The sequence below is a fragment of the Pleuronectes platessa genome, chromosome 7 (assembly GCF_947347685.1).
Source record: "Pleuronectes platessa chromosome 7, fPlePla1.1, whole genome shotgun sequence".
NCBI lineage: Eukaryota > Metazoa > Chordata > Actinopteri > Pleuronectiformes > Pleuronectidae > Pleuronectes > Pleuronectes platessa.
Window position 1 is genome coordinate 20,916,363 of NC_070632.1, and position 22,344 is coordinate 20,938,706.

The following is a 22,344-nucleotide window of genomic DNA, read 5'->3' on the forward strand; positions in this document are numbered from 1 at the left end:
CATTTTTGAAGGCAAACAGCATTTCTCATTGTGAGTAACTTGTTTTTTTTCTGTCTGTAGCTTTCACAATATGTGCAGCTCCTCCCTTATTCTTTAATCGTTTGCGTGCCGCCACGCCCCCCTGCCCTGGATCGGACTGTTGACAGCGCGACTCAACCGCGTCGCTCAGGGTTGGGGGGCGTGGCAGCTTGGTGGTGTTCTGAGGGACGTGGCGGCGTTCTTAGGGACAGCTGGCAAGTCAGGGCTTAGAAGTGCAATACAGTGGGCCATAGTCCATTATATTACATTACATTTCATTTAGCTGACGCCTTTATCCAAAGCGACTTACAATAAAGGCCGGCGCATGGTTCTGCAACTGCGGCTGCAGCTTTTCACACAGTTGTGTCGATGGACTCGTTTTAATTTATGGTTCTCCAAGGGTTGCACTTGTGAGGCATGAAACCGGAAATGTGACTCCGGAAAGAATGTAGTTAGCGGACCAATCACAGCCTTGCGGGCTGCGTGAGGCTTGTGTAGCTTTGTCGTATAGTTACAAAAATTGGACAATGCACGCAAGCATCTCTGAAAACACAGAAGCATGCGCCGGACTTAAGTGCATCAACCCCGAAGGTACAAACCTAGAACAACGAGAATCAAGAAAGCACCACTCAAAGCACTTTACAGAACAGGTCCCATTCTCCCATTCACACACCCACATCATTCAGTACTTTTATTTCTATCCCACACCATTAAGGGCACTCTGGGGTTCCGACTGGATGAGCCAGGGATCAAACCACCGACCTTCTGGTTAGTGGACACCCTCTATTTCATGCACCCCACAAATGATTGTATATTATAATATATTATATTATTTTGTAACATGTAAAGGAATAACACAACAAACATGAACTTGTTTAATGTAATATTTATTTTGTGTGCTGACTATTGATGCTTGAAGTCGACAGGACCGTGATCGTTGGGGGACAGTGTTGAGAAACTATACAGTAGAAATAACACGATCAAAAATAAGCCATGTAATAAATAGTTCATGTTAAAACATTACTACAGTTATCAGAGCATGTTGGCTTTTATTTCACTCTTCTAGTCACTCGTAAAAGAGAAAGCGGCAGTGGAGGTCATTTTAGATTAGTTTAGAAAAAATAGCAATTTACTTGTTTATAAATTATGACTTGACGGTGCCATGTAAGTGCTGAAGCAAATGAAACTCGAGTCTTTTCAAAAACTACAACTCATCATCACACTGTTAGAAGCATGCATGCAGCTCTTTGTCTCGTGAGTGGGCCTCGTTCCAAGTGAATGTGTTAAAAAAAAGATTGGATCCTTCCCTTCCTCCTTGTGTTTGGTGGCGGTGGTCGCTCCTGCGGGTCAGTGCCGTGCAGCAGCTTTGGCTGAGAAGAAGGAAACACAAGAGGAATTAAATCATGCAAACACACCCTTAATTTACAAACGTGTTCATACAAATTAACCACACATTTCATTTGCATAAGAATATATGATTTTAACAGGTTTCCAGCAGCCTTCATGAGAGCAAACAGCTCCCAGTCTCTTTGAACAGTTTATAGGTTTGGGTAATTTAACATAATGTGATACCTCTGTCATCCTCCTCCACCATGGACGTTATGTTTTCATGTAAGTTGGGTTTTTTTTGCAGGATTAGACAAAAACTAACCATTTCCATGAAACAGTGTGGAGGAAGAGGGCTTCAACCAAGACAAAACTCATTAAAACATTTGTATTCATTTCTCAAAAGATAATTCATGATTCATGGTAGGACAGTTGGGTTTTGGCAGAGGTATGACAATACAAACAGGATCCCCAAAAGTGATTGGCCTATTTGGTCTAGACTGCTTTACACCAATAAAATGTTATATTCACAGGAAACACAGGAGCTGCACAAAGAAATGTGCATAATAGTGTGAATTTTCTTACACCTACAACGGAGAAAAGAAAGAATCAAACGAAAACACACAACTCACACCAAAACACCACTCACACAAAGAGAGGTCAACACATTTCCCTGAAGAAGCCCTTTTCTAAAGACAAAGAAACCAGCACTCCACACAGATTTTCTTTTTACACTGACTTGATATGAACAAGGAAGATATTCCCAAGAGCAAACAAAAGGTGATTTTTACGTAGAAGGTTTGGTGGATGACAGATTCGTTTTCTCATAATTTAAGTGGCATGAAAAAAAAAATTGATGTCATATGTACATCACTGGGACATTTTAAAAGAAAGGTGTAAGTGAGAGGAGTTCGAGGCGGCTGTAATTTAAGCTGTGCACATTTCTGGGCAGACAAGAAACTGAATGATTAATCAACAGCACAAGAAGGGGAAATGGCAGATATACCTGGACCAGACATGCTCATCGACTCTCCAGCCACTCAGTCCCTGCACACCAGGGACAACGACACATCACATGATGCCAGTCTTAGATATTTCTAGATTCACTGTGTCTGTGTGTGTGTGTGTGTGTGTGTGTGTGTGTGTGTGTGTGTGTGTGTGTGTGTGTGTGTGTGTGTGTGTGTGTGTGTACGTATTCTCATTCATATCTCTGTGAGAATGAATTGGAGGTTTACACTCGCACAGCTGGACATTTCTGCTAAGTGAGGACATCACGTTGTCTTTTCTTCTCCATGAGGCTGTTTGAGGGCTGACTTGGTTTTGAGGTAAACAAGGTTGCATTGTTTAAACTGGGATGTAAAAGGGACGGCACATGTGGTCCATTTGATGGTTGGCGCTGAGGTTAGAGCTAAGTGGATGCATGTTGGTAATGAAGGCGTGTGCGCACTAACCTGCCACCAGTTTGCTCTTGCGCGATGCCTCTGAAGCCAGCGTCTGGGACACGTTCATGATCCTCTCCTGCTGCTTCACAGCCGAGTCCAGCTCACTGAAGTCCAGTGGTGCAGACGGCTGCATGTTGTGAACACTGTCAGGAGGAAGCACACACATGAACTGTGTCAGTGTCCTTTAAAATCAATATGTAGGTAGTTTGAATGATAATATTTCTGGCCTTATAAATAAATGTTTTGTTATCATTTATGCTTCAAAAACAAAGATCCTATGAAAGCTAACATGGCCCTAGTGGTGAAACATTAACATCCTGTCTCCACCAAACTCCAGTGTATTTATTTGAGTGTCCTCTACCTGGATCTGGCCACGAGGTTCTTGATGCGCTCGGCCCGACGAGAGCGTTCCTCCAGCTCCTCCTGGCTCACAGGCTCATCAGGGTCAGACTCTATGTAGCGCTCCGGGATGGGAACCTTCTGTGGTTTGGACAGCTGCGTATTGGAAAGACAGTCTTATACTGGTGTCCCATGGTTTGAGAGCAGCCGTAGTGTATTGGATACTACAGCAAAACGAATGATTTATTGTATTCTTCCGATAAACAATGAATTATGAAACTTGCTTGGTAATATACTGTGTTAACCCCATGATACTGTTAAAGAATTCCCTTTTAGATTAAGGGATAGGATTGTTACGTTTAGTCATAGGAGCTTAACCTGTGGATCGTAAATTATAACCTTTAAAACAACTAGCATGAAATAATCAAAATCAAGAAATCCGCTTTCGTCAAAATGGAATTAATCACATTTACAGAGTCAGGAGAAAATGTACTGTATGCAAAATGAAAAGAACATTATTCCTACTCACAAGATATCCAACCTGTCATTATGAAATTTTGATTTTTGAAGGGTTTCAAATTCGTTGATTAAAACACAAAAATAAATGGAGCGAGGTTTGGGAGCAAGTTCAGGCAGCCAACTCGAGCTGCACCGATCATGTGACCTGTTGCACTCTCCACAACCCTGTATAAGACACACCCTCTTAGTTTGATAGGGTCTATTTAAGCTCCAAAGATTGCCCATCTCTCCCTCTGCTTGCCTCTGCTGCCCTACACCAGTATTGCTGCCTGCTGAGTGAGCCCCTCCACCACCCCAGCATCCACCTGGGGGCCTGACAGGGATTTTACAAACATTTGCTCATCATTCCCATTTATATCAATGTGATCATATCTGGGGATGTGATAAAATGGAAGCATAGAAGCCGAACACTTTGTTCTGCTGCTGCAATAAACTTTTCAAATTAAGAATGTGATTGCTTTTTACCGAAAGTTCTGGAACAAACACACAAAAGGCTTTGAACAAGGTTGCTTCCAAACAAACCCAATGTCAGTCTGTCTCAAGAATCTGACCTAGACAGCCCCTGTGTGTTATCTCTCATACAGAGACACAGTCAGAGGATTCAATCCCCTTGAGCACTTTCTCTTTTATGTACTGTACATCTTTTTCTCCCGAGTGAAAGGCTGCGGATACAATGATAACTTTCATCCGTTTTTGTTTGGTCAGCAAACACACAAATATGTGGCTGAAAATTTGACAAACAAATTAGACATTAAAGTGGAAAATAACACCCTTACACCTTTCCGTGTTGGGTGAGAGTATGGATGGTGTCAAAGAGGAAGTGAGATGCATCACAACGGTGCAGGGTTGTTATTCTTATCATTATTTTCATCATCATCTTTACCTCTCGGCTGATATCCAGGTCCCAGTCGAATGGCTCCACGTCCACCTCTCGTATTTGTGTGGGCTTCACTGTCACCCACTCATCGGACGGAATCCGGCCTCTCTCTCTCACTTGGTTCCATCCTTCATCGCTCTGACCCTCTGCCCCCACTCGCTCCTCCCGCCAATCACACACCTAGAAAGAGCAGGAGTCAGTTACCCAGACGACTCAAAAAAACACACGTGCTCTCTGCGTACTGCATGTGGGTTCAGAAGTTATGTCAATTAATCCCAAAACACCAGTGTTACTGAAAAAATGTGTCTTATTAATTGATTTTTTGATCACTATTAGCAGCCCAAGTCATTTTTTACAGATCAGTGATGGTTAATAAAAAACATACTTACAACATCTTTACTCTTCAATCAAGTGAAAGCAAAGACAAATTCAGACAGAGGGAGGGAGCAGTGGAAGGCAAGAAGAGCAGTGACAATCTTTCTGTGACTGACATCGGTAGTAGCACTTGTTGGAAAAACACAGAATTACCTCCGAGGCTTTTGGTTATATATGTGACGTTGCTGCAGTAAGCTGTGCCTCAGGTAGGAGACAAATATGGTTTAATGTTTCTCAGCAACCAAGAATAACTGGAGCAAGAAGTTTATCCAGACATTTAAAATATTGATGTGAAGTGTAATTATCGCAGAGGAGACCCAGGCCGATGATTAGTCTGTGCACATCTTTCTCCCTTAATGGTCACCAGTGTGTGTGTGGGTGTGTGTGTGTGGTGAGCGGTACTTGTGAGTATCCATCCAAGGGGCATCAAAGCCATGCATGCATCCTTCCCACTTCAGTAGCCTGCAGCAGAGTCTGATCTGTTGTCGTGCTCACATGCTCTTAGAAACACTGCATCCCATGCCTTGTTGAGCTCAAGAGAATCAATTGCCCACACAAAAGGAGAGAGAGAGAGACAGAGAGAGAGACAGAGAGAGAGAGAAAAACCATGCAGACACAGATTCATCACCCCCCACCGGATTAGGAAGAACACAGCCAAGAGGAGGTTCAGAAGCCGGAAACTCTTTATTGTCAAGTGCAAATCTCTACATGATAGAAAAGAAAAGGGGACAAGAGTTGTGCGTTGCTTCCCAGTTACACAGAATTAGTTGGTGATAAGCTGTTCATGTCTCTACGGTTCTATACTATCATTCTACTCTTTCAACTTCCTGGAATATCTCTGATACTGTACGTAGCTGTGGAAGGATGAAAGCAATACGGCAGGAAAGCGTTCCAGATTTAATACTTGTCAGAAAAACAAGGAGAGGACAGCAGCGCCATCAAGAACCAAAACTGGGCTATGACACGCACATGGACTTTCAAAAGTAAAAAGTCCATTCGTCGGTAATTTATTAAACAAAATATGAGAATGAGTTACCCTAGCTTTAAATTTGTTTAATGCAAAGCAGTCAAAATGTCCGGTCTTCCCACACACATTTCCCACGACAAGATGTCTGCTCCTTGTTCACACGCATTATTGCTTTTCAGCCCAGTTGCTCGGACCTTTCCTCTATATTTACGTTGCATAAAACAGCACAGCATAGGCCACTTAAAAAGTACTCAGATTAGAGCAAAGCTTCTCCTCCCAACTCTAGTCTCGGCAATGTCATTCTCAACCACTGTAAAACGACAAAAGTAAAGCTTCCGTAGAAGAAAAGGCTGTGTTAATGAGATGTTAATTCAAATATAAAACTGTGTAAACATGTTTTGCGCTGGTGGAGTAGATACAATAAAATAAGCTCTTGCGATCACGGTAATATGCATTAAAACGAGGTGAAGATGTAGTGGCAGAAGGTCACAGACTGTCATCCTGATTACAGGCAGATCTCATAGCAGTCTGTGAACCTGTGATAATAATACCAATATATGTAGTTATATAATATCATCTTGGCAGAAGTCTTTGACAATTTGAATGTTTCTGTATTGCTTTTCCACCTCAGGCATGTTAGCATTGCTAGCCTCCTTCACTGAAACCAAGGGGCACATGTAGCGGAAAGCTAGCTTTAGGTCACATGTCAAAGTCGTCCTTTAGTCGTCTACACCTTCCTAAATGCCAGCTCTTCATCTTTCCTATGATTCTGCAGTTGAGACGTGTGTGCGTTAAGCAAACCATGATTGATTCTAATGCTGATTAAAGGAGGTAAATTTGGGACAAAGGCAAAAGGATCATCAGCAAAAAAAGGCACTTGAATATATCCTGAAGAAAAGAAAGCAGGGAGGTATGATCATGATTTGTGCCACTAGCATTGCCTCTTTCTTCATTTCATCAACCTGAAAACGTTTGTTTTTTTCAATATCCCAACATTTCCGCCACTCCTCTATATGTACTATATACCAAATCTCTACAAAATAGAACTGTACAACTGTATACTGAAAATATCCCTCAGTAAATAAATAAAAGTGTACAAGTACACGGTATGTAGATGTACATAAATGGGCTCTTTTCTCTACTTCCTGGTGCTAAAACAGAGGAAGGAAGGAAGTATGATACCTTCCTTTCCTTCCTTTACTCAATAGATTTACATTCAGAATTGTGTCAGTGAGGTCCCACTAGGGGGCAGTGTTAACACGGTTCACTTTAACCCTTGAACCTTTAAAAAAATAAACAGGGAGCTACTTTGTCCCAGTCTAAATACACCAGCCAAGCATTGCATCTCAGTCCCCTCGTTTTGTCTCCCATTGTTTTTAAAGCGTTAACCAAGCTAACTAACCAGCTGCACCCACGTCCTGCCCATCGGTGTGTTAGTGCTTGCGGCCAAAGTCAACAACCACTGGTTACATGGCAGACAGTGCTAGTGTGTTAGCATTCCTGCAAGGTTATTATGTGGTAGGATGGCTTAGCAGCAGGGGGGTTGAAGGTGGTGCTCCCTGTGTCTGCTGCTGCTGCGCCGGGGAGGGGTGTAACGTACGGTGGCCGGAGCGTCAGAGGAGGTGGAGGGCATCATGGAGGAGGAGTGCTGGGTGGTGATGGTGGAGGTGGAGAGGCCCGTGCAGGAGCGGTCCCCCTGGCTGAGGTTCCTCTTGCGCTCGCGAACCAGCGCCTTCTGGTGGCGCTTCATCCGCTCTAGCTGCTCCTCCGCGGTCATTCGTCCTCGAGGCTGGCTGCTCCCGAGCTGCGAGGCTTCTGTGGGTGAGGACAGACGCTCCAAGGCACTCTTAGGTCTCTCCTGGTGAGACAGGGAAGCAGGACAGACACAAGGCCAGGATGGAAACAAGGAGGGGATGGGTGGTTAGTAGCGAGGAGGAAAAAAGAAAATTACAATTTGCAATTGTATCCTTTTTTCCTGGATACATTACAAACAACCGGATTTGGTGTGAAAGGAGACTCGGACCATTGGACCAAAATTTTGTCTGACCAGAAGAGGTGTTGTTGCTCCTGATCAAACTGAACCGTGGTCCAGATCATTTGCAGAGTGAAATCATACTTTTGGACAGTTCGGACTTTAACATTAAAAGAAAAAAATTAAGCCATAGCTGCTTGCAGTATCTTGTAGTCTACACCAATTATATAAGTGACACTGAACTATTAAACGACAAGGATGCTTATTTAACTATAAGTGATACCATAATGATATTTCTCTGGCAACAAAAATAACAACGTGAGGCAGTTCATACATTTTCTCCATTCAAATGGAAAGCTATTTTTCTATGTACTTCATTAAAAAAAGTTAAATATTCAACTACAATAAGTGATCCATATCTACAATCCAATTAATTTAAAGTAGATGTACATGCAGGCAATGTAGATGATGATAGGACATACTTACGTGTGTCAAGTATGTATGAAATAAAATTATTTAGTACACTCCCAAAATATGAAACCAAAACAATCGAATCAAATGTCAATAATGTAACCGAGACATGAACCATGATCCAAACTTTCAGGGGTAAAACGCCATTAATAAATACATGATGTAAAGCAAATCTTTAATAAAGAAATGATGTACAGCAGAACCTATCTGTATCATTAGGCCAGATATTTTCTTTAACACTTGATGTTGCCCTTAAAACTTTTATTCCTGAACTTGCCATTCAATTGATACTGCACACTTAAATGCGTTTATTTTTCAAGGTAAATTTGAATTACCAGGCACTTCACCTTAAACTTAAGGGTTAAGTTACACTTTAAAGATAATAGTGGTAGTGACTCAAACCAGGCCCATGTAAGCACTGAGTTTCTCCAACTGATCACAGGTATTATCCGACACCTCCATCCTCCGTGTCCTGACTCACCTTGGCTGCGGAGCTCCCAGGACCTCTCCTTAGGGTGACGTAGGACGAGATGTAGTTGGACTGGTTCAGATGAGATGAAGAGCCTGACAGACCTAGATCACATTTGATGTTGATGTTGACAACAAACAATTTCGTTTAGTTTGTGACAATGCTAAATAAATTGTAAAGGAAAAAATATAGGACTTGTACTTTAAGTGAAACAAAAAACCTTGCTCAAAATGTCTCAACACTGGAAAACTAATAATTGTGAGGAACCTACACATCTCGTCACAAATCTGGACCTTCTCTCTGAAACATCAGGCTTCTCTTGTGAAATAGCTCTAACATATTAACTGACAAATATTCATGTCAACGCAGACTAGCTGCCAGCTGAAATCAACATTGCTCAAACTCTTTAGCAGCATTAAAGAAAATAAAAACTAAAACTTTAATAAACCACATCACAGTACACTTCTTGATAATTGAAGTAAAAAACATTTATGATAGGATGCTACTCAGTATGTATGCATTTATATTTAAAAATAAGTTCTGTCCAGGTTGTTGGTCTCTAATGGGTCATCACTGGCCTTAATAAAAAGGTTTTATAAAAAAAACCCGCTGAAATACGCAGTATAATCATTTCACATGTTACTGATCAGATACCTGTGGCTGTGAAATACTGGTAGTCAGTGTCAGACCCAGGGGTGTGGTGACTCATTCCTGGCAGCTCTGGTTCACTCAGGTAAGATCGCAAGTCGGCCTGAAACCAGAAAAGGTTAGACAGGAAGTCGGAGTGGCAGCTTGTAAAGAAAACTAATTTCAAATCAACCAGTCCCAGGAACAGATTTCAATTACAAAAAACAAAACACAAGCGTACCTTACAGTCTCCATTGACGACATATTGCCCACTCTCCCTGTCCCGCTTCCTCTCATCTGATTGGCGTTTAAGTCCACGCACCGACGTATGGCGGATGACGGAGGCCTCTTTGGGGAGAGGAGGCACCACAGGGGGCGTCTCTTCATAGTCATAGAGGCTGGGCAGTGGTGGCCGGGGCGGGGCGCTGTCATCTGCCTGAAACAGTAGAAATGAAAATGGAGAAAAGTTACAGAAGTAGTGACTAACAAACACAATCAAACTAGATCCAGCAGTAATTCCTGAGATTGAACATGAAGCCATCTCTGCTCTGTCACAAGCAGAAGGGAGACACTCACCCACTTTGGCACGGTGCTGTGAGGCAAAGTGTGAGAGAGGATCCTGGGGATGGAGCTTCGAGGAGGAGGCTGGACCTCTGTGCAATGGGAAGGCAATGCAAGGTCCGACACAGAAGGCACTAATTTCCTCTCTGGGGTGGTGTGCAAAGACAAAGAAATCAAGAATTAGAGTTAATATCTGTTCCATTTCTGAGAAGAGGTAAAACATACATCTAGAAACAGATGTCAACAAATGCAGACAAGCTACACAACAAAAAACACGTTAACTGTAGAGTACTCTTACAGAATCAGTTTCTCTAAACTACAACATATGTAAATTTTAAAAATAGAAAGCTGTTTACTGATAGAAAACCTGTGCCGTGTTTCAGCTATAATTAGAATCTTTAGTAGACTGTATATTATGTATATATATATACAGCATATATGTGTGTGTTTGGCACCCCACAAATGTATAACAAGGTTAAATTGTTGTTTCCCCTCATTGCGGTGTGCATGGAGGATACGTCAGCATCGAGGCATCTTAAAAACTCTCTTTCTGTCTTTTTCAATTTGTCATAAACTGTAAAGCCATTGTATTGTATTTCAATAAAGAAGACACTAAATGGATGTTACTGTTATGGTCTCCCTACCTGGGTTCTGGACAGAGTCAATGGTGATCTTGTAGTTGGCTTTGCTCGCACTCAGTCCCGCCATCACGTCTTCGATCCTCCACAGCTCGCGCTTCATCTCAGCTTTCTCTTGCTGCAGTTTGACACACGCAGGCAAACGTTCACTTGATGTTTGTAGCTTTCACTTCTGGCTGGGTTCAACTTGGTTTTCCTTCTCACACATTTGACTATTCATATAATTTAGCCCGTAAATAGATTGAAAATAACATGTGGAGATACAGAGTATGTACAATTTGAAATTGAGCTAGCTGTGTGGAGGTGGTGCTGCTCTGAGCTGCAGAACCAGACCTCACCTGAGGGGTGGCGCTGTGGTTCATATGTGTCTGCAGCACCATCCTCAACTGTTCTACTGATCTCTCCAGCCTGCTGTACTCCTCCCAGGCCTGTGCCATCTCCTGCATCACACACAAGCAAACACACACACACACACACACACACAGGTTACATATATACACAGATATACATTTTCATCTGCATTGTGTGTATGTACAGCAATTAGTTCATGTTATATGATATTTTACATCTGTCATAGTGTGATATATGCATAGGACATACTTTTTATTTCACCATATTAAAATAGACCCACAGCATTTTGAACAAACATATATATATATATACCGTGGAGAGGCGTGATATTTGGGCCCTGATGGTGACCAGGTCTTCCTGCAGCAGCCTCTGCTGATAGGCGATCTTGTGGGTGTGGGCCGGCTGCTCCTGGAATTGCTCCATCTGCTGGTGGGACATGTCCAGTACACTCTCCAGCTTGTCCTGCAGCAGTGAGGGTTGGAGCAGCAGGAGGTCAACGAAAACAAACCACAACAGCTTCACTTCCTGCTCTAAAAAAAACGACAATAGCATGTAACAGGTATCCATAAATGCCTCCAGAGGGCAGCAGGTCTCTTGTCAACTTCTTTGGCATTCCCTTACTCAACTGCAGGGATGCATATGATTATTATTTCATTCCAGGACTTCTGGTATAATATACTATATTTATTATGGCGTGTTGAACATCCAAGGCATAAAGCTTCAGTTTCTTGTCATATGTGTCTGGTCAGAGCTTTCGATATAGTGACAGCCCTGCTTGAGTCACCGTCTGACAAATCACTCTCCCTGCTTCTCCTTGGATAGAATTTCCTGTGAATGAATACTTTTGAGTTCCGAGGGACTGAGCGTGTGATGGTGACTCACACCTCTGTAGCTCGACTGATAGCATCATAGCCAGCTATGACTCATCACAGTGACTGAGGTCAGGGAGAGAAATGAGATGGTTTGATTGACTGGGAGCTTATACACAACACCTAGCAGAGTTTGTGTGTGTGTACCTTGTCGTCCTTCAGGGAGCTGATTCTCGCCTCCAGATCCTTCAGGATCTTGTCCTGCTCACATAACCGACTCAACTTCACCTGCAGGTGGAGACACAGAGCTGTGTGGGTAAGGAGAACTAAAGGGGATATCGAAAGAAATGTGAATTCACTCAGATAAACTGCTTCTCGAGCACTCACCCAGGTGTGTCCCTGTGTTTAACCTCTGATATTTAAGTGGCCCATTTACTTAATTGCAGCCCGCCCGCCCTGTTGGGAGTAAATCCACATATGCACTCCTTTGTGTACCTTGTGTGGTTGTGCCAGGTTGTAATGCTATGTGTATATACATGTGTTCATCTGAATGATTACAAATCTCGGCTTGCGGGTGTGTAACACTAAATATTCATCATTTCGTGGCTCTGCTGGACTCATGCACATGTAATTACTGTGAGTGAGCCCATTAGACAAAGCGGCTGCAACCCACCTGACCCTGTTCACTACAGTGTTACAACGCTGAGCCTTGTTAATTAATCCCTGATTAAACTCGGCTAACTTCAAGGCAAAGGTTGGATCTCTATCCTCCAGCAATAAAAAAAACATTGGTGTAACAAGGCTGTGACTGAGCAGTTTGATGAGAAAAAAGTACTGATCCACATCAATTTTGACTCTCGATGCTAGTTATATATTATATTCCATCAAATTAATTATTAATCCTGTTGTTATCTCCACTGTGATGTTGTTGTTGGATCTAATCAAACATTCATCACAGACAGAACCCTCATAAATTCTTTACAGAGTTGTGTGTAGAGCTTATAGTAAGAAATCACTTCATGAGAGAAAACAAGACTGTTTAAATAGCTACAGGGAATTGTTTGGATTATAACATTAAAAGAGTTATGGTATTTACACACAAGCACTCTCTGAATGCTGTTTTCCCCTTAAAGCAATAGCAAAAGCAATCCTCATCCTCCCACACTTTTACCATAGGATCCATATATTTGTTAAGCCCTAATTAACATTTTCCGCATCTGACCCGTAGCAGTCTTTACTGCTCCACTAACCAAACCAGAGTTTTGTGTTTTGCTTGTCCCAAGAAAGAGCTTAGAGCATGTATCAGAACCAGGCTGAACAAAACAAACAAGTGCAGTATTAGAAAGTAGCAAAAAAAGAAAACAGCAGAAATTGTCCTCCCTCTCAGTTATAACAAAATCTTAGATGTTAAAAAGACACTATGAAACTTTTGTTTTTTACCTTAAAATGAGTTTGATGGTTCACTGACTTTTTTTTTTGGGAGAATGATTCCGCTTTCATTCCCACTCCTCCCCCAGAACAACTATACAACTTCTGTGAGCAGGTTCGTTCTCCCACAACAAGTGTGCCACTAACTGATATTCGCATCTTGAATGACTACAATCAGGTCCAGCAAGTTCAAAAGCAAAGCTGAACTCTACATCAGTTAAAAAGACTTGGAAGTTTAAAAAAAAAAACATCATTTATCGCTGATATTAAGTTCAGAAATGTTTAAAATATCAGAACTCTAAACAAAGTTTGGTTTACTTGTTCTGGTTGGAAAGCCGGGGTTCATGGGTAATATACACCATTCAATGTACTTCAGTTCAGTGAGTAGAACAACTGTTAGAATTATAGAGGAAGGTTGAAAGCCTCAGTGAGTGGGATTATGCAGTCGGAGCTCTGATAACACAGACTGGTAGACTTTGTTTTGTCCCTACATGAAAATCATTTAATCGTTAGGATTTAGAGCCCAACACAATTAATTGCCATGTTCGGCTGTAGAGGGCGCTGTTGCTCAGTGAACGTTAAATAGTGTTGATTTGAAATGGTCAAGAGAGTTCTCACAAACTAACTGGACCTCAATTAGAACTTCTTGGACAGTGTGAAAATTAGAGCTGGTTTTAATGACACTAACTCTGTAAAAGGTTGTTAAGCTTGTACTTACATCCACGTCACTTTCTGCAACCTTGACAGGTTTCCCTGACTCCTTCAGTGTCTGACTTCCAGCGACCTAGGAATAAAAAAGGAAACATGTCCAGATGTCAGTTACAGACTAAAACAAAGTTTCAGACTCCATGATACACTCGTGCTGGAACAGAGGAAGAACAGAGCACAGAGACCAGCTAGAAACTAGGACGAGGCTGACACAGATTAGAAGTGACAAGTTCTCTTGGCCTCGTGCACATGACAACATGAGTGAGTTTTGGCACACAAAATCAGCTCTTGCCATGAAGAACACAATGGCTATGGACACTTTGAAGCCCTGCACAAAAGGATGTTTCCATCTACACATTTATGCACAATGTGCCCTCCATTCAAAAACGTTGCAGTCTTTTTTCTGAATGGAAAAATAAAGCTATCAGCCACAACATTAAAACCTGATTTAAATGCTGTGGCTGATTGGAGTATTTGTTTCAGGAACACACAATGGACGGCCTGTGTTCAGGTGCTCACTTTGAGTTTACTATCAGGGTTCCACAATGCTCGAATATCCTCCTGAAACACTCACTAGTTTGAAATAAAGTGCAAATTCCACAGTGTTAAATCATTACATTTCCCTGATAGTAGCTGTTTCTTGTGCTTGGAAATTTACATTTTAGGAGTATGTGTGCTCCCTTTTAGAAAAAGGTTTTTAAAAAGCGTAACACAGTAGATCCCTGTGTTATTGTCAAAGAGGTCCAGTGTTTCTGAGACGATGGTAGAAGCAGCTGGCTTTACAACCACCGGGCCACAGCCACAACACATGCACTGCCGAGCCATCCCATGCCGGCTACCAAACAGCATCGCCAACATCGCCACATGAGAGGGAGGGGGTGGACAGGTCGAAGGTCGCGTGAAGGTGAATGTGGTGCTGTAAGCAATGGGATGGACTTTCTAGAACAAAGACTCTCTACAAATGCAAGCACACACACTCACATACAGACTCCACCCTTGCGTCCCTATTCTCAACACTGGAGAGACATGCACAAGCGCACACACACACACACACACACACTCACTCACTGACACACTGCGATACATCGTTACACTTTAGTTGCAGTACACATTCTGCATAGACACACACCCACATACATACACAGAGAGCTTACGTTCATTAGAGGCCTGAGTGGCCCAGAAGTGCAGTGCAGTAGTAAACTGTGAACTGCGAGGATCAGGGGCTCTAGAGCTCTGATCTGGGAGTTAAAAAAAAATCACAGACATAGTGCTGCAGTCACAAAATGGCTGCTGCTTTTGTGAGATGTTTCTAAAACCTCAGAAGAGTAAGAAGATCACTGCAAGATGGGGATATTTTGTCCCGCACACGCCTGAACACCTCTGTTTGTAGCTGTAACACACTAAGGTGTTGGGTCAAATGATTGTCAGTAAGAAAACAGGGAGTGGGTTAGTGCAAGCTGGAGATATTTCAAATCAGAAAAAGGCACAGCAGGAGTTACAACGACTAATAGGGATCAGGGCATAAACTCTGTCCATGTCCACATCTCACCTTTAGATCCAGATACTCCAAGTCCTTCTTCAGCTGCATGTAGGTGTCATCAGTCTGAAGGGGAGACAAGTGGGAATGCAGATTTTCTTAAGTCAACAGGAATTAAATATTTCACATCTGAGTTGAATTCACCAACAATTCTCTGACAATTTAGTCCCCAGGATGTTGACATATCTGCGTATCCAGCATGATACACATCACTGCTGATACATGCCTGCTCTAACATGCATCACAACACTCACAATTAAAGTGAAAACAGGCATTTATATTGTGCTCAGCGATGCTTAGGGGGCTCCTACTGAAACAAGCAAAAACACCAACACAAACCAGATTGGTTAGAAGCAGCAGATCCTGAAACTTCACAGCTCACATCACTCAACAAAAAGAACACAAAACCAAGTACGGCCCAAAATGAGGGATTTACCAATCAGAAGACTGACATCCACAGACAGCCAAAGCATGGGATGGCTTTGTGCATGTTGAAAAGTTAGCAGTGCAACATGCTATGGACAGTGTCACTAGAAGCGTAATAAGGAAACTGACCAGCCAAAGACAGCACATGGAAAATAAGTGGATGGTTCTATAGCGGCAGCCAGGCCAGCGCTAACCATGCCTAACGTCACACGTCTAAAGCGCGGGAGCTTTTGGTGAGAGGTTGCCACTAATATACTGTGACCAGGTGTTGATGCAGTAACTTTTGTGTCTGTGTTTTTTTTTATTATTATAGGTTAGATCTTTCAGCACTATTTCACTTTTATACATGTATTTACAGTGACAGACGTACAGGATCAATCGGGAGTTCCAGGTCTGGCTTTAGAGTGAGAGTGAATGTGGATGGAGGAGATGTCAGTTAATATGAAACCTTTGGTCAGTTAGTCTTTATAACGGGAATTTGTACTTTACTTTTATATGACCATAGCATGACTTGAGAAAAATGTGACCACAGTGTAAACGTCCGCAGTCTATGTGTTGCTATCAACAGTCGTGCTTTTCATTTTTGGTGCTTCTTGGTCAGATCCATGTGTGATGATGAGCGTCAATGGGGAGTTTCAGTTATAATGTTCTTCAAGTCTACACATCGTGGTTTTTGAATAATGACAGGCATCTCCGGGAAATTTGGATTTAAAGGTTAGAATATATTTTCATTTGGTATTAGGCTGCAAAAACTGCTGTTTGTGTTGTGTATGGATTTTGCTCTCTTCATAATTTGATATCTTAATCATCCGGCTCCCAGAGACGACTGCAGGTGCGGAATAAGCAGGTCAACGTGATGAAAAGTACCAGTGAAAGAATCGGTTTTCATTGAAAAGAGTTGACATACTATTTGTTATTATATTATGGAAATCCACGTCCAAAACTGAGATGGTTTTTATCCTAATGAGATAAGTCCCTCCACTGAGGGGCTTATGTTTTGGTTTCTTTAAATCTGAGATCTGGATCGGGACTAATATTTATAAGTGTGCGTACTTTAGTGCAGATCATAATAAAAATATTGATCTAGTGAATTTAAAAGTGGTTTCATGAGGAGACTTTTGGGCCTACTGTGCTCTACTGACTGCTATTCTAGTTACTCATGGAGAGCAATTGTTAAAACAATTCAATCTGGACCAGCGTTGGGAAGACAGGAATACAGAAGGACAGACAGAAAGACCCATACAAAGAGCCACGAATAGCACAGCAAAAGGAAAATGTTGAAAGTCTATTAGTTTAAAGGAATTTGTATGAGTTCTAAGTTAGAAATAATTTAGTTGTAATGTAGTCTGGCAGTATGTATAATGGCAACCTCTCCCAGCTCCTGGTAACATGAGGGGAAGGCAGGCAGGCGTGCCGCAGGGGCCCCCACCTTAGTGTTGCAAGGGCCTAGGATGGCTGAGAGGCCCATATGTCCAAGCTGGGACACAGGAGAGGGGCCAGAGCTGAGGAGGGGGCTGCTGCTAGTGGTGGTAGTGGCGAGGAGGTGATTGTGATGGAAGGGATCTGTGGGACTGTTGAGCCGCTGGAGCTGGGTTAGTGTGTGCTGGCGTGCGGAGGCCATCTTGGCCTGATGCCGGCGCAGCTGAATGAGGAGGAGAGTGAGCTCCTCGGGCTGTCAGGCACCACAAGACATTCAATCTGGCAAATCGTAATACTGACCATACCACGCTTCAGTGAAACGTCCTTACACAGTGCTAGCAGTCCGACTGTAATGTGACTAATTCGAACAAGCAGAGCTAAATTAAGGAGGATTAATGGAGTAGAAAACAAAAGGGAGGGACATAGAAACTACACAGTCGTAAGAAGCACTTCTCCCACAAGTTCAACTGCAGCCAACTCACATATGCTTGGTCAGAATCAGATTACATGTTACTCATAGCAGAGAAATAATGCACATGGGATTTCCTCAGTTCACACACAACACCATTTAATCCCAAGTCTCTTTAGACGTTAAGGTTTATGCTTCAATTTCCAGCTACTGACAGAAGTATACTTGATAAGCAAAGTAATAAATAATCAACAATAATGAAATAACTATATATCTAATGCAAAGTTTGTTTAAATGCCAACAGTTGCACTCAACATGCATATTATGTATAGATGAGTAAATCATACCGTTTTGCCATGAAGGCTTGGTGCACTAACTGTGTGTGTGATGTAGCCAGAGGAAGGCATTGACCGTCTCTCGATAGTAGAAGCCTGACAACACACACACACACACACACACACACACACACACACACACACACACACACACACACACACACACACACACACACACACACACACACACACACACACACACACACACACACACACACACACACACACACACACATTATTCTTGTTCTCACATGGCACATTGTGCAAAACCAACTTACTTGTGGAACAAGGAAACTTCCATATTGGTGTTTTGTCATTCACTTTAGTAAGATATGCAACTACTAATGGGGTTGCTAGTTTGCATCCTTTTGCAAACAAATACACGTATGTATAGAATGTATTTGTAATATAAATATTTTTCTAAACATTTCTTTTTGCCTGATACAGTTGAGGTAACTTAACAGACATGATGCCTCGAGGATTTGTATATAATTGTTCCCGAGGCACCAAAACAATTATTCTGATCAGTGGAGCACAATTCCAGCATCCACCCCGCACTGTCACAATGACTGACATCGTTCTGGTTGAAAAACTTTTCTATTTGATATTGTTGCACTTGACAAAAGAATAAAAAAAAAGGTTTCATTGTCTAATCTTTGGAAGAGCACATACAGATGGTATTTATTTAACACGATCCATGCAGTAGAATGCAAAATTGACTTATGCAGATGATATGTCTAATTAACAATATCTATTTATGTTATCAATACAGTACTCATTCATACATGAGCCTTTCTTTTGAATTACCTTTATTTTTCATCTTTGTTGTATTAGTACTTGATTAAATAATAGATTGTTTGAGCTCTGTAGAGTCAGACATTTGGACGTACACCACAGATAAGAGAGTGAGCTAAACACCGGTCACAAAAACACCAACTTATCTGCTCACATTACAATTTCCTCTCAATTCCTTGATTAAGAACTGAATGATTTGCCAAAATTAAATTGTTGCTTTGTGTGAACAATGTCTCTGTGGGCAGAGAGAACGGCACTTTATTGTCAATAATAGATGTTTTTATTTGGTCTTGTTCTTTTGGTGTGACGGATCAAAGATAATTCCTGTGTAGTAAAACCAAACCCCGGTGTTGTTTACTAACACAACATTACAGCATGTGTGTTTTATCTCAGTAAGTTAAACCTTGTGTTGTTTGTAGAAAACATGGATTTTGGTTGTGCTGCTGTGAGACATAATGTTACCTTGAACAGCTGAGATTTGCTCCTCCGGGGGGAGACGGTGAAGGGGATCTCCAACACTGACCTTTCACCCACAGGTCTGACTGTCACCCGATCCGCTGGCGTATGCGGCCTCCGTGTGGGTGACAGGGTTCGGCTGGTACCTGGTGGGGGCCCCGGCGGGGGGATGTCTGCAGATGAAGGTGGTACGGACACACAGCGAGGATGGCCCTCGGACCTGGGGAGTGAAGAGGTGGGAGGCACGATGGAGGGGGGGCGGGGACCGAAGGGATAGTCCGGGGCTGGGGTGTAGATAGGCGCCGTAGGGCTGCCGTGACGGAACTGGTGACGCTGCTGCCACTCATACAGCTGCCAGACGGTGTTGGACCCTGGGATGCACTGCTCCGGGGTGAGGCGGAAGTGGCTCAGCCGGTCCTGGGCGTACTTGTACTCGCCGAGTCGGGCGGGTGTGGGACTCTGCCGAGGGGTCTTTGGCAGAGTTTGATATGTGTCCAGAGAGGTGAACTTGTGCTGGGTTGGTGGTGTGCGACGCGGGAGGGTGTTCTCTCTGGAGGGGGGCCTGTTAAATAGCAACAGAAGGACACATTAGGAGGACTGTTTCCAATTAACAGAAAACAAACACGCACACATAATAGGACACAACAATAATGACTTTAATTTTGAACAAATCTTTTCTAGAGAATCATTTCACAAACAGTACATGACAGTTACCCACCCTTTTTGTTCCGCCTTCTGCACTTTGACCCACTGCTCCACTTGCTCCAGTGTGTTTCTCCTCTGCACATGCTGGTGTGCGTCAGCAAGGGGCACCGACGGGGCCCTCTGGTAAGTCCCCGCTGCAATCCCGTTGGGCTCCAGAATGGGGCTTGGTGTTTGCACAAGGCCATTCCTTGTGCAGATGCTGGATGGTAGCGTTGAGGCGGCTCGTGATGGTGCTCGTGATGGCACCCTGGACACGGGTGCCGAGGCCGACACAGGGTCCTGCTGCAAGAGGGCGGTGGGTGTGAGGTTTGAGGGGAGGGAGGTGTGCGTGTCCATTTCCAGGCCAGTGCTTCCTATGGGGTTCTCCAGCACAGGGGTGGCAGGAGAGTCTTTGTGGATGCTGCAGAACTCCTCTGCTTCGCGGTACATTGGCTCCAGGAGGACTTCGTGGATTATTGGTTGCTGGGTGTCGGATTCTGAAGCCTTGGTCTTGTGGTGGTTTACGTTGTTCGTCTGCGGAACAGCCTGCCGCGGCAAAATGTTCAACTTCTCTAACTTGTCAGATGGTCTGCGGAGAGCAGAGATAACATGAAAAGCCTGGAGGTATACAGACCTTTTACACTTTTACACCTTTTGTAACTCTCCCTTTAACATTGTATGAGTTAGAATTCTGCGAGAATTGACTGCAGCAGTTACACTGACAGCTCCAACTTCTCAAAAGGGCTTTTTTTTAATAAGCACCAATTCATTTGATCACCTCCCTTATATCCCATGTGTTCCACCATTTCAGGGGTCTTAGTCTTTGTTCTGTGGTGTTGAACTGAATTTTAACTAGATGACTCTCACATGAAAGAGAAACTATATGCCCCATTACCAGCTTTAAGGCAACAGACAAATCTCACAGGGCATCTTAAAGCAGGGCAGATGAAAATACTCACGAAAAGCGTTACCGAAATTCCCCATGACAAGAAGCACTTGGCTTTGAGAAATAATAATCAATGAGGCACACGCTGACATTTTTGTTTTAAAGAATGAACTCAATGTCCTCAGGTGACAGGATACTACCTGCCAGCAGCTTGTGTGTGAAGATAGTTAATATATATGTATATTAGCACGATGGTGAGATGTCTGTCCATGTTAGACACTGGTAAATGGAGCATGCAAGACAGTAACTTTCATATTTGAAGTATTGTGTTGCCAGATAATGTATTAAAGGCACATTCACGTGTTGCAAAAGTAATTCTTGAAAGAGGAGTGCAACACTGATATTACTGTTTTAGTTTCTTCTAACAAGAAAATGCCTAAAAACAAAAAAAAAATCCATCTGGTTACTGTCTTCAGCCTGTCACTCACAACAGCTGTTAAGTCTTGAGGCATTTTCAAACAGTGAAAACAAGGTGGTGCAAGATGCTGTTGTCTTAGGCTGCCGGCAAATGATGGGACGTATCTGATCTGTGCCAACTCCCCTCGTCAACACATGAATTATACATTGAGGAAGCCAGTGCTCGTCTGAAAACAGCATTTCACAACATTTGAATATAGCTCTTTGAAAGAACGCACATAAGCAAATGCACTTCACTCATATGCTGTAACATCAGGACCGAAATTGATTAAACAAACAGCAGTGGGAAGTTTTCCAACAAACCAGCGTCATATAGAGACATATGGCAACACTTTCCTGGAGGCATGTTTAAAGGATATAACAACTGCTTCTATCATATGCTTAGCATATTTGCTTTTTTATGGATTTTAAATTATGGATGAAAAAGGATTTAAGTACAGATAATGAAATATATTTAGTCAACAAGTAAATAATCTCCAAACTGATCTATAAAAATGAGCGAAAATAACCATGACATGAGTAAAAACTTGATCAATAAAGTTTAATGTCAATGTTTATTTAGGAGAAAATTACACATTACACAAGGTTTGATTACCAGGTGATCTCTGGGAAGTGTAGAACCAAAATCACCACAGCACTACAATAATAATAATAATGTAAGGTGTGTGTCTGTGTATGTCTGTGTGTGTGTGTGTGTGTGTGTGTGTGTGTGTGTGTGTGTGTGTGCGTGCATGCGTTTGTGTGTGTGCGTGCGCATGTCGCCCCACCTGATGAATGCATCGCTGTGGTTCTGCATCACTGCCGCCTGGTTCATGGCCCTCAGCCAGGTGTTCATGTCCTCCTGGGTGTCAGCGCTGAAGTAATACGTCCGCATCCCAGTGTGCTCCGCCTGTGAGCCAATCACAGAGCTCTGCTTGTAAATATACGAGCGCATACCAGTGTGGCTAGCCTACGGGAAGAGAGAAAAGGCGGGGTCAGCGTCAGGGTCGGAGCAAGGCCGAGAACTCAGCTGAGAGGCCGTTG

At 42.8% G+C, this 22,344-nt stretch overlaps 1 protein-coding gene across 6 annotated transcripts in view; it reads right to left on the reverse strand.

The window, feature by feature from the left end:
• Window positions 1-889: 889 nt before the first annotated feature.
• Window positions 890-22,344, reverse strand: part of LOC128444495 (pleckstrin homology domain-containing family A member 7) — a 120,187-nt gene continuing 98,732 nt past the window's right edge. For 4 of the 6 annotated variants that reach the window (XM_053427004.1, XM_053427006.1, XM_053427009.1 and 1 more), the window contains 20 exons: window positions 22,089-22,270; window positions 19,993-20,547; window positions 19,281-19,836; window positions 18,036-18,119; window positions 17,290-17,532; window positions 15,447-15,500; window positions 13,908-13,973; window positions 11,969-12,049; window positions 11,265-11,414; window positions 10,940-11,041; window positions 10,608-10,719; window positions 9,979-10,109; window positions 9,644-9,838; window positions 9,430-9,526; window positions 8,788-8,879; window positions 7,464-7,721; window positions 4,528-4,701; window positions 3,148-3,281; window positions 2,796-2,929; window positions 890-2,391 (listed from right to left, as the gene is read on the reverse strand). In XM_053427004.1, the coding sequence (XP_053282979.1) occupies window positions 2,366-2,391; window positions 2,796-2,929; window positions 3,148-3,281; window positions 4,528-4,701; window positions 7,464-7,721; window positions 8,788-8,879; window positions 9,430-9,526; window positions 9,644-9,838; window positions 9,979-10,109; window positions 10,608-10,719; window positions 10,940-11,041; window positions 11,265-11,414; window positions 11,969-12,049; window positions 13,908-13,973; window positions 15,447-15,500; window positions 17,290-17,532; window positions 18,036-18,119; window positions 19,281-19,836; window positions 19,993-20,547; window positions 22,089-22,270 (3,426 nt within the window). In that variant the 3' untranslated portion in view covers window positions 890-2,365. The remainder of the gene's footprint in view (window positions 2,392-2,795; window positions 2,930-3,147; window positions 3,282-4,527; window positions 4,702-7,463; window positions 7,722-8,787; window positions 8,880-9,429; window positions 9,527-9,643; window positions 9,839-9,978; window positions 10,110-10,607; window positions 10,720-10,939; window positions 11,042-11,264; window positions 11,415-11,968; window positions 12,050-13,907; window positions 13,974-15,446; window positions 15,501-17,289; window positions 17,533-18,035; window positions 18,120-19,280; window positions 19,837-19,992; window positions 20,548-22,088; window positions 22,271-22,344) is intronic. The other 2 variants (XM_053427005.1, XM_053427007.1) reach the window with 2 other exon arrangements.